Consider the following 12,462-nt stretch of genomic DNA (forward strand, 5'->3'; position numbering starts at 1 on the left):
TTTGTTTTGTTTTTTAAATATAGTAGCCATCATAATGGACGGGAGGTGGTCTCTCATTGTAGCTTTGATTTGCATTTCCCTGATGGGTGGTGATAAGCATCTTTCTTTGGCCATTTGATTATATCCTTTGGAGAAATGTCTTAGTCCTCACACAGTTTTAAATCGGGTTGTTTTTCACGGCTGAGATTTAGGAGTTCTCTAAACGTTGCGGATATTAACCATTTATCAGATACATGATTTGCAAATAATTACTCCCATTTTGTGGGTTGTCTTTTAACTCTGATAGTGTCTTCCGATGCACAGAACTTTTACATTTTCACGAAGTCCAATTTGTGAGATTGACTTGTATGTTTTCATTTCACTGAAATTCTAAACATTTATTTTAGAGCTGGAGGGAATTTTGAAAAGTGAACTGGTATTTGTCCTGACAGGGCAAAAGAACCAGTGGTGATCTTTTGAATTGACTGGCAACATATATTATAGGAAGGCAACTCTGGACTCGTATTAGTGGCCTTGGACCCCGTCTACTGTTAGGACTGCCTCATATAGGATTATAGGTCCTAGAAGCCTTAAAAATGTTTTACCTGCATGCTTAGGGTGAATCCATTGCCAAAAAACTTCAGGACAAAAGTTGCCTTCTTCAAGGGCTGCCTTTTTGTGCTATTAAGTTCTATATGTTACTCAACATTAGCAATTTTGTCATTGACTGCTCCTAGTAGATGTATGGAATGTTCATCTATATGTATATTTATATGTATATTGAACTTAGAATTAATGTAATCTAGAGTCTCGAAGCTCCCAGCTGGTTCAGAATGTAGTACAGCGTAGTGGGAAGCACGTGAGCTTTGGAGGCAGGCAGGTCTGTGTTCAAATGCCACTTGGGCACTTGGTGTCTAATACCATAGATAAGCTGCTCAACCGGTGTTTAAGTTCCCTAGATAGGGCGCACCTGCTCCACCAGGCGGCTGGGAAGACTGGAAGAACAGATGGAAAACACACACAGCAGATGCTTCCGGTGGCGGTAGCTAGCAACACAGCGTTTGTTAGAGGCGGAGCTCCGCCATCTTTTGTGCAGGAAATACAAAGAAAACAAGTAGCACTGGTTACAACACATTTATTCACGTACCCTGTTGTGTGAGCGGGAGGTGCTTTTCACTTTCAATAATTCAATTAGGTTATAACAATTGAAATTCCAGAAGGCAAACTAGTAATTTATTGGTGCTCATGAGCATAAGTAAACAGACATGGTACCACATAAAGGAATTTTAAAAACACTTCTAAACTTTTGGTATAGTTTTGAATATGGACCAGTATACTTTGGCAATGGACCTCATAGATTTCCAATATGCTTCTAAATCCCATGGTTCTCTTCAGACACAAGTTAGGTTTGGATTTAACTTTTGAATTTTAGGAATTTAACAAAGATTCTTCGGAAGCTGGAAAAGGCCAACATTACTTAAGCTATACTTACCACGAACATAAAGTACTGCTACTAAAAAGAAAATGGTGGGCAGCAGTCAACCGAGTGCTAGTTTCATTTTTTAGATTGCTTTAGTATTTTTTGAAAAGAATTGACCTCAGATAGCGGGCTACAGAAGCTTGTTATTTCCGAGGAGTTTTAACTTCATAACCTTTCGTGGACTAAAGGGACTCAGGTCTCAAAAAACTGGACGGCATTATCAGATCGGACCTTATGTGTTCTCTATTAGAAATAGCCGGTTCTGAGAGCCTGCATCATACGGGACGTTTACTTTTAAGAATGCCTCTATTCCCAGCTTCAGATCGTACTTACATGATATTTCGAGAGGGCTCTGTAACAAATGGGTACTCACTGCTAGGGCAGCATGTAAGAATGTGCTGATCGCCAAGGATGAGATTTTACGTTACATTAAATTAAAATTCTATACTGTTGGAAACATACAAGATCAGGAGTTCCTAGATCCTAGAAAATATTAATGGCTAAGGAAATAGAGAACTCAGGAAAGGGATCCACCTCCAAGAAACTCTCAGTAAAACAGAATTAAGTCCCCTGTCTTAGGAAACAGTTTCCTATTGATCAGGAACTGGGACATCATACATTGTTTCTTTGGAGATTAAAGTGCAGGCTATGAAATGGCATAGAAAACAATGCATAAAATAGTGCAATCTCAAGGTGCCATGGTTTTTGCTTCTTACACATAGCCTCTGTTCATATGTCCATCTTTTCTAAAACAAACAAACAAAAAAATCCAGCTAGAGTGACACCTTTAGCTTATTTATTTAGGCATGACTCATACTGTTTTACCCACCTTCGGGGCTACATAGAATATTTCAACATTTTAACAAGTAGAATAATAGCGCATAACACCTTGAAACTACTAAATAGAGATTAAGGCAAGCCCCTGTAAAGTTCAGTATTCCAAAAAACACGTCTTACCAAAAAACAAAAACAAAAACAAAGCTGCTTCTAAAACCAGTGGCTTTAGACCAGATGGCAGCCCGACAGTCTTTAAAGCAGTCTGATGCATTACTGGTGCTCCGTCTGCGTCTGCCTCGGCACTTCCAGGCTCTGCACAGCGACAAAGGAGCTTGAAAAGCAGGAGGTTCTGTAACCTCACGTCCTGAAAGAATCCGTATTTCGATTATGTGAAAACCGAGCCGAGTCCATGTGGGAGAGACGTGGGGGGCCCTGGGTGGGTGAGGCGGGGGCAAGTCCCCGTCGTTCCTGACGCCTCTTCCCCTCGGGTCTGTGTCGCGGGCGCTGCGCCATAATCGAGTCACTAGTGGGAGTGACCCGCTGACACAGAGAAGCCTCCTCTGAGAAACAGCCAAGGAAGAGGACCCAAGGAACTCATGGCATCTCGTTCCAGGACAACATGACGCTCCCGTCTGGCGCTGAAGCCACCGGTGTCTAACCCCGGGCAAGGGCAAGACTCTTCCCATTCGGGAGGCTAGTCTGCAACCTTCCTGTGGCATGTCGGTTTTAGCGGATGCAAATTTGTGATCCGTCGAACCCTAAATGCCACTATGCTATCCCAAAGCAAGTGTAACAGCTATCAAATCAGTCAAGGCCACAGCCTAACGTGTTTTTAGCGAGATGTCTTAAGTCAGATTTAAGACTTAAGCAGACAACTGAACTGTAGTGCTTTCTTCTCCTACTCTTCTGGAACATTCATGCATTAACAAGTGCAACTCAGGGGCCTTCTGGACAGTTACGAGCGAATCCTGTGTAAGTGTGGATTTTGAAACAGAAAATCTACCTTCTGATAGTGTGGATGCTTCCTGTGAAAGCCAAATACTCATGCTAACTAATGGAAGATTCTACATACATTTAGGGTGTCTAGGTGTAGTTTAAAAAGAAACCCAGGAACTTTAAATAGTTCATGAACAACTGCTCATCATCTGAGGTTGTATCCCTTTGATGTGTAAGGATCCTACTTTGTAAACCTGTAAACATGTTACCTGGTTACTCTAAAAAGAGTCTTCCTATTACCGGGAAGGTAGACTATTCACAGCCATGAGTATTCCAGTAGGGCCTGCTCCAGAGTTAGGACAATATGGCTAAATCCTAGGATTACAAAAATGACACCTGCCGAGAAAACGAGTTCCAGACGGGGACTTTTATGGATGACCTTGGCTGACAAATGTTTTTTGGAAATTGTTTATTTTAAAATTACCTTCCCAACAAACCATGAAACACTTGGATGTTATATGGTATTTTTTTTTGTTTTTTCATTGAAAACGTACTACATTGTAAATGGAGTTTCCAAGTCAGACAGAGAATTGATCAAAATCTAAGGACAGTATTATGGAAGGACAATCTTAAAAATGGGTAAGAAAAAGTTTCGTTTGGTGAGGTTAAAGGATGCATAACCGTGTCATGGTGGACGGGTGAAAAGGGCGGTAACTTTGTGCTTTTATTCAACTAAGGTACTTACCAAAACCTTAGGTTTTATGCAGGTGTCAAACTCCCACCTGGACAGGGATAATTTTCTATATTACACCTAAAACTATTTTAAAGAACTGAAGCCCAAGGCAACAGTTGTTGAGAGTTGATAAAAGAACTTATCAGTCAAATAATAACTACATAATTTAGTACATTAACATAAAACGAGGACAGTAATAGTTGAAGGTCTCAAAAATATACAAGTGGGGAAAGAAACCACTGTACACAATCTGGAGGTTGTTAAAGTGACCGCTTAGCAGTGTGAACAGTGCAAGACATGCTTTTCCAGTTACACGCTCAAAACAGGAGTGCAAACGAAATTAAAGCTTTTGTTTAAAGTTGTAGGATAAGGAAAGCTTGAAATTAATATTTAAAAGCTTCCCTCAGGTCATCTCCCAGAAATGAAATGATCAAAATGCTTTTTCATAGTAGGATGTTCTTCAATGAGCTTTCTTTCAATGGCAAAACTGCATCCCACAAGCTGGGTCCCCTGCTCACACCCGTGGTGATCACCACACTGATCCATGAACACACACGGTGGTGAGTAAGGGCCACTACCAGTCCCCAGAGGTCCAACACTGACAGAGCCTTGGCGTTTGGGGTTCTGCCTTGGCCACTGCACCTGAACCCTAGAGAGAACAGAGAAAGCGATGGGCTTTGATGCTCCCTCATTCCCCTAAAACCGGAGGACAAATGGACTGACTAATTCTTCCCTGGAGGCAAGCTGTTGTGGTGGTGGAAGATGTTAGGTGCTCAAATAAACTAACGCTGCTCTAGAAAGTGGAGAAATAGAGAGGTTCAAGGTCAATACCAGTGCAAGAGCTTTTTACGTGAGCTGACTAGGCGATGCGTGCATGCATCCATGCAAATGCAGGGCGTGGTCCCAGAAGAGAACTGAAAACGTGTAGAACAACTGGATAAGTCCCTTGCCAGTAGTTTATAAAAATATATAGTCAATACTGTAGAGGCCCCTCCTATAGTCAACACTATGGAAGTCCGTTTTAGTTACCCATTACTTCGATACCAAAAAGCATTTACTACTTTTCAGACATTCCAGACAAAGGTCACTTATAACAAAAAGTCAACTTTTTCTTTTTTTTTTTTTTTTTAAAACAAGATACTGTCCATTTAAAAAGTAGGTCTTTTCTTTCAAGTGAAACAGGACATTTTCTGTATTCAACTTAACTTCTAGTCTGTCCAGACTGGTTTGTTTAGATCCTTCTGTAATGTGCATATATGCAAGAACAAATAAACTTACTTTAAACAATATCTGCACAGAAAAAAAGTTAACTCCTCAAAACATGATAGGACAGGTCTGGTTAGTACAAATCTATTGCAAAGTAAAAAGGTTCTGTGCATCAGTTCAACCAGGAGAAGCGGGAGAAGACTGTCCCAACCGTGAGAGTTCAAGCTGAAGTTGCGTTCTTTCTGAAAGACCAGAAGCCTCTGGGGCGTCCTGAGGTACGTAACTGCTTCAGCCACGTCTTCCTCTGGAGCCAGGACCCGCCCCCACTTTACTTTCTATTCCGGAGACGCTTAGATTTCCTAAGGGAGTCTATGGCTTCAGCTGCCTTTTTCCGTTTCCGAGGAGACTCTTCGTTCTGCCCAGCCCCTGAGGAGTTTCCCACCGCGCTCTCCATGACTTCCCGCAGTTTGCGCTCCAGCTCCGCCAACCGCGCGTTCTGTTCGCCTATGATCTGGGTCTGCTCTAGCAGTTTCTGGTCCTGGTCTTGAAGCTGCTTCTGCTGTTCCTGCACTTTGGTGCGAAGCTCGGAAATTTCACGCCTGAGAACAGTCACACCGGCACCGTTTGTCTTAACCTGCTGCTGGAGTTTGGTTACCTCTTGTCGTGAAGGGTTTTGCTTGGAGAAGAGCTGCATTGTTGTGAGGGCTGCAGAAGGTCCCGGAACTGCGGAGAAATGGTTTTAAATGGTCATTAATCACTTAAAATGTCTCATCATCGGTAATACTTCATTAAACTTCTTTTGAAACGGAATATCCTTCTAATATCACTTCCGATGATGTTCTCTTGGCAATCTACTTGGTTGAATGGATTAATCAGACACCCCAGTCTTAACGGTAAATAAGCCTGAATTCCAATGCTTGGGTTCATGTGGCAATGGGTGGATCGCCAGGAAATGGAGAGGGGCATTTAGCGGCATCAACTTGTGCTAAAATATTGGAGAACATTTTTAAGACCTACTAAGAAAACACAAGTAGTAAAACTAGAATAGAACTATTTTCTATCTTCTTTCACACGAGCAATTGTAAACATTCGAGTTAGAAGTACAGGTCTATCATGTTTTTAAGTTCTCTCTGCACTTAATTCTATACAAGAGCTTCCACGTTAGCCAAACACGGATACCATCAAAAAGTGGGTTACATCACACACAATGATCATGAAGAGGTTCTGAGGTGATGCAAGACGGCTTTGGAATCATTCTGTTTTAGGAATACTACAAGTTAACATCGGCATAAAAATCACTATCACAAACCAATAACGTCCTTTTTAAAAAATGTTCTCTCCTTTTTTAAATAATTTTCTTTTTTAAGATTTAATTCATTTGACAGAGACACAGCAAGAAAGGGAACACAAGCAGGGGGAGTGGGAGAGGGAGAAGCAGGCTTCCCGCCGAGCAGGGAGCCCGATGCGGGGCTCGATCCCAGGACCCTGGGATCATGACCTGAGCCGAAGGCAGACGCTAAACGACTGAGCCACCCAGGCACCCTAAAAAATGTTATCTCTTAAAGGTTTTCTAAAAGGACTAAATGGATCCATTCCTACCCTAAACCCGTCCTAACAATCTCCTTGTACATACATATAAATATTTTCCTGGACTGACGCATTGTTCCTTCTCTCTCTGCGTACCTTCATCTAATTTCCACTAACACATCCATAATAATAAATTACTAATGTATGAATGCTGAGATGCCACAGGCTTTATGATCCAATTACAGACAGCCACTCGGTCACCCCACTGAGCACTTCTAGGGAGCTAACTCATCCAAACAGAACAAAATGTCTTACTAAAAAAGGTTTTCTGATGTAAAGTATTTGCAAAGGTTGAAGATATTTTGACCAATTTGGGCACAAATCTCTCAGATTGGATATACTTTTTTTTTTTTTTTTAAGATTTTATTTATTTATTTGAGAGAGAGAGAGAGAGAAGGAGAGACAGTGAGAGAGTACAAGCAGGGAGGAGAGGGAGAAGCAGGCTTCCCGCGGAGCAAGGAGCCTGATGCAGGGCTCGATCCCAGGATGCTGGGACCATGACCCGAGCCAAAATGCAGACGCCCAACTGACTGAGCCACCCAGGTGCCCCTCGGATCAGATATACTTTTGCAAAAGAGCTACCACAGAAGCAGTGATAGGGTTCAAAGCAGCCTTACGTACCCTGTCTTTTCAAGTAGCGGCCAGACCCTCTAGGGGCTGAAATAATTAAGTGAATATTCCATGAAGAAGTTTTTGGGTTTTATCTGGTATATTATAATTCTGTTTTAGCAAAATGGATATTAACTAGTCAGAAACATCAACAAACAAACAAACAAAAAAACCCTACATATATATTTGTGGTTTTTTACCCAGAAATTCTAATACATTTATTGTATGCCAATAGTTATGGATATGTGCAAGATGTAGCCAGGGGATTGTTCTTCAAAGTGTAAATACTGCAAATGTGCCTAACAGCAGTGGGTCAGTTACACAAGTTATGGTCTGTAATCAATGTGTCCTTAAAAATCATGTTGCAGATACTATTTACAGACACAGAAAAGGGCTCGATGTATGATGAAGTGTGGGGGCGGGGAACAAGTTAGGGAACTGTGTCTGAATGTTACTTTACACTGAACACATCAACAAGAGTACCTGGAGGAGAGCCCATGAGTCTTCCGGACACATCTGATCCTGGTAACTTCCTCTTCAGAATGGGCACGATCTTCTCATCAAAGTACTCCATCGCCATGGAGGAGATGTCCCTTAACTCTTGAAGTACTTCATGAGCTCGTTGAGGGGCTCTGGTAGAATTGACGTATCTCAACACACGATAAATCTCATCAATCACCTAAAACAAGGAGTCTCATTAGCACTTTCCATTGTGTTTAAAAGAAAATGACTCACCACTTCTTGTGCGATCCTGGTAAAGACCTCCGGGGTGACGGGACTGAGGTGCTGGCCACTGGTGACAAGACGTCTGTCCCACACGGCTTTGGGCTTGTTATAATCCTTCACCGGCCTCACATGCACATTTATTAAAATTTTCTGTATCAGGTGCTGGGGCTAAGGACTCAGGATGAATAAAACACAGCTTTTGCTCTGAGGGAAAGCACAGGGCGACAGTGTAAATGGGTGATAGGAAAAGGGTGTACAAGCCGCTACAGAAACTGACCCAAATGCACTTCACTGCAGCCGGATGGTTTCCCAAAGCCCCGGGGACCTGACCTGACATCCTGCTCCGGGACCAGGCGCCCTGTCCTTGGAGCTTTTGTTTCTCTTAAACCTTCTATGGATTGGGATGAGGTCTCCTCGGGTCCCCCTCTCCCACTATCAGCAAAGGGTAGCGAGAGACCCCTTTTCACTTTAAGGGTAATCGCAGTGGGGAAGCACAGGCATGACGTATGTGGGGAAGACACAGTCCTGACCGTCCCGGGTCCTGACCCTCTTGCTGGGATGGTGGCCGGACCTTCCCTAGGCACTCTGGGCCTCAGCTCTAGTCCTTAGAACTGATAAACTGCACCTGTAAACTAACTTGTACCATATTCTTATCTTTACTGATTTTGGTCTTTGAGGTAATGGTGTGAAAGGTCTCTCTCTCCATTTCCTCAGGTCTTCCATTAGGAAAGGTAACATTTCTAAATTTTACTATAGGGAGATTATGTTAGTCAAGTGGGATAATCCACGTTTTCAATAAAATTAAAACCATTCTCTTTCCTCTGTCCCAAAGTTATACTCGAAGGACAAGATGAAGGAGAGACGACCCGCATGGCTTCTACCATTCAGAGTGACTCAGGGCAGCAATGGCGCATGTTAGGAAAGCGTGATGTCGACCCAATTTTCAAAATATTTCACCCTCCAAGTGGGTTTAATTACTTTCCAAAAATTACTTTAGCAGCAAGAATGTAAGGGCATGATGAGTCTTGAGGTCTACTGGAAAGATCACAGGCCTTAGGCTGGTCACTTGAAACTTTTTTTTTTTTTTTAATAGCTTGTGATTTTTCTACTTCTCAGCAGATCATTCCTGCAATCTTTTTTATTTTTTTTAAGTTTTATTTATTCTTTTTAATAATGTCTACCCAATGTGGGCCTCGAACCCAGGGCCCAGAGATCGCTCACTCCACTGACTGAGCCAGCCAGGCACCCCTGGTCACTCAAACTCTTAATGGCTGTTTCTACAGCTTTCAAATATGCCACATGCTGAATCCCTCCTGAGCCTGAGGTGCTAAGATAATATTTTACAAAGCATGCTACTGACCACATACGGTGTGTCTCTCATGCTCGCAGCTCGTGTTAAAACTGGCAGCGTCGTAATACACGACATACCATAGACACGACTGAAGACTGAAGAGGGCAAGAGGGGTGGGGGTGGGAGGGTGCGCCAGGAAAGTGGCGGGGGGAGACAAGAGGGGCAGGGCGGGGACACCGAGAAAGGGGGCAGTGGCAAGAACAGATTGATTTTTCTTCTTTCGTTTTAAAGGTTCATGGACCGTATATATTTATTTTGGGGCAAGCACAGTAAAAAGAAGAAATGTTCCCAAATAATACTGATTTCTAAGAACATCTTCATATTAAAATCAATTTTAAAAGAAACAGAAAACACAACATTTTGGAAACATTCGATAAACTCGAAAGAATATTCCTCAAAATAAGGGACCCATGTTCTTCAAAAGTGAAGATCAAGCTACACAAAGGAAGCCGAGGAAGCATTCCACATTAAGGAGGTTACAGAGTCTAGCGTGACCGTGGCCTGGGGTCCGGGCTGAGAAAAAGAGCAGCTAGGACGGGTATCACTGATCAGTGGTGAAATCTGATGCGGGCTGTCAGTGAGAGAGGCCATCGTACCAAAGTTACATTTCCTGATTTGGTAACTGCGCTGTGGCTCAGTTAGAGAATGCCCTTTCTCAGGCAATACATCAGAATACTTAAGAATAAAGGTTCACAGTATCTCCACTATTTTGAAATGGTTCAGAAAAAATAAAACACATACAGAAGAATAAAAGCAAGCAGGACAAAAGGTAAATAACTGTGGGATCTGGATAAAAGATATATGGGAAATCCTTGTACTATTCTTGCATTTTTGTGCAAATGTGAAATTGCATCAAGACAAGAAGTTACCCAAAAAAGAGAAGAGATTACAAAATGCGATCCTGCCATTCCTCCTGCTGCCTCCCTGGCCAAAACATTAAAAACCAACCAACAAAACCTAATTCTTTCAGTTTGCTCAGGGAAATCTAGCCTCATGACCTTGCATAATCATTTACACTGAAAATCCTGACTTTTAGGAATCACTGGGTTTCAATAAGCACAGAAGCGTTACCAGGGCCTACTGGTAATGTCTTAGTTAAGAACAGGGGCTCACCATGTCTTTCTTCATCATATTTCCCAGAACAGTCAGCTGGCCTCTGTTTATGTGTGCTTCAGTATGCGTGAACTGCTAACACGGACCCTGAATTTACTGTAAAAAGTGTGACTTCTGTCAGATGACTTGAAAAATGTCCAGAGGAGTGAACCGGGCACCTACAGCCTCTTAGTTCTAACAGAAGATGGACGGAATATCAATACAGTGGTCAAGGGTCGGCAGTTGGGGCCCTGCTGGACCTGCAGCTGTTTCTGTCAATAAAGTTTTATTGGAACACACGCACACGTGTGTGTTTCCCACATGCTGTCCACGGCTTTTCTCAGAGCCGAGGAGCCAAGAGAGACCACGTGGCCTGCAGAGCCAGAAATGCGTACTAGCTGGCCCTTTACAGAAAAAGTTTGCTGATCCCTTTCTAGGATTGACAATGGCAAACTCCTGACGAGTCTGAATTCTTCAGACCGATTTTCTTTTAATGTCCTTGTGATCGTATGGTCTCTGTGTCCAGAGACCCCATTTTAACCCCTTTGGTGAGTAGGACCTAGTTTTTCACTCAGCAGGAGGGCAATGACCCAGCCATCTGGAATTGGAAGGGGACCTGTAGGTTTAAATGCAGAGCCGCGCCCCACCCTGCCGTGTTAGCCCCACTCTCGGCGGTGCTTGGAGCTTTCTGGAGGCCGGCTGTGCCGAGGACGCTGCCTCCCAGCTTCCGCGTGGCCCATCCAGGCTTTAACTTCCTCAGATCCCTAAACCAGCCACCACTGGCCCGTGTACTTTCCAGCTTCCAGAAGTTTGTTGCTGTTGCTCTCCTAACTTCCCTCTTGGGGTCTCTGTTTTCTTTTCTTTTTAAAATTAGCTTCTTTACTATAAGAGCAAGCTTTGGGAGGAATTCGAGGTAATATGTATTTAATCTGCCATCTTTAACCTACCACTTGATTTTAGGAGTAAATTTGACTACTATTTAAGGGAATAATTTTATTTTTATTTTTAGAGAGGAGAGGAGCAGAGGGAGAGAGAATCTCAAGTAGGCTCTGCGCTGAGCGTGGAGCCCGACATGGGGCTCGATCCCACAACTCTGAGATCATGACCTGAGCGAAAACCAAGAGTCGGATGCTTAAGTGACTAAGCCACCCACACGCCCCAGAGAATAATTTTAAAAATGCTTTTTTCCCAAGTATTAGTTTAAAATTCCAAAATTCTTATATCAGGCATTCTAATTTAAACTATAATGTTGATATTACCCAGGTTCACTTAAGTAGCTTGTGAAAGAGTAATCTGCAAATGAAATGTTTACTATAGACATGAATTCTACCAAAACTATAAAAATGAGTTATTTTATGAAGTATGAAAATTCCTGAATTTATTTTTTAAAAGAGTTTACTTATTTATTTGACAGAGAGAGACACAGCGAGAGGCACAGCAAGAGGCAGAACACAAGCAGGGGGAGTGGGAGAAGCAGGCTTCCCGCTGAGCAGGGAGCCTGATACAGGGCTCGATCCCAGGACCCTGGGATCATGACCTGAGCCGAAGGCAGACACCCAACCAACTGAGCCACCCAGGCGTCCTGAAAGTTCCTGAAGTTTTAAGTAAAATCCAGAAGCAGGATCTGGGGGAACACAAGAATAATCTAATATAGAAACTATATGCCAGATCAAGATTATATGTTATACTGAGAAAGAATTATAGTATTATTTTTTAAAGATCTTATTTGTGAGAGAGAGAGAGAGAGAGAGAGAGACACAGCACAAGCAGGGGGAGTGACAGGCAGGGGGAGAAGCAGACTCCCCGCTGAGCAGGGAGCCCGATGCGGGGCTCGATCCCAGGACCCTGAGATCATGACCTGAGCCGGAGGCAGACGCTTAACCAAATAAGCCACCCAGGCGCCCCAGAGCAGGCGACTCTTGATCTTGGGGTCATAAGTTGGGCTCAGAGATCACTTAAACAAAACAACAAAAAAAGTAATATTCT

The 12,462-nt window shown here is 42.9% G+C and overlaps 1 protein-coding gene across 2 annotated transcripts in view; it reads right to left on the minus strand.

The window, feature by feature from the left end:
- Nucleotides 1-1,098: 1,098 nt before the first annotated feature.
- The window catches only part of FBXO28 (F-box protein 28), a 30,180-nt gene continuing 18,816 nt past the window's right edge, over nucleotides 1,099-12,462 (minus strand). The window contains exons 4-5 of one of the 2 annotated variants that reach the window (XR_003523055.2): nucleotides 7,791-8,237; nucleotides 1,099-5,834 (exon numbers count right to left, since the gene is read on the minus strand). Coding sequence is in view for 1 of the 2 variants with exons in the window: in XM_027611441.2 (XP_027467242.1) it covers nucleotides 5,440-5,834; nucleotides 7,791-7,986 (591 nt within the window). In the remaining variant the exon portion in view is untranslated. The remainder of the gene's footprint in view (nucleotides 5,835-7,790; nucleotides 8,238-12,462) is intronic. The other variant, XM_027611441.2, reaches the window with a different exon arrangement.

Source organism: Zalophus californianus, chromosome 10, assembly GCF_009762305.2.
Source record: "Zalophus californianus isolate mZalCal1 chromosome 10, mZalCal1.pri.v2, whole genome shotgun sequence".
NCBI classification, from domain to species: Eukaryota; Metazoa; Chordata; class Mammalia; order Carnivora; family Otariidae; genus Zalophus; species Zalophus californianus.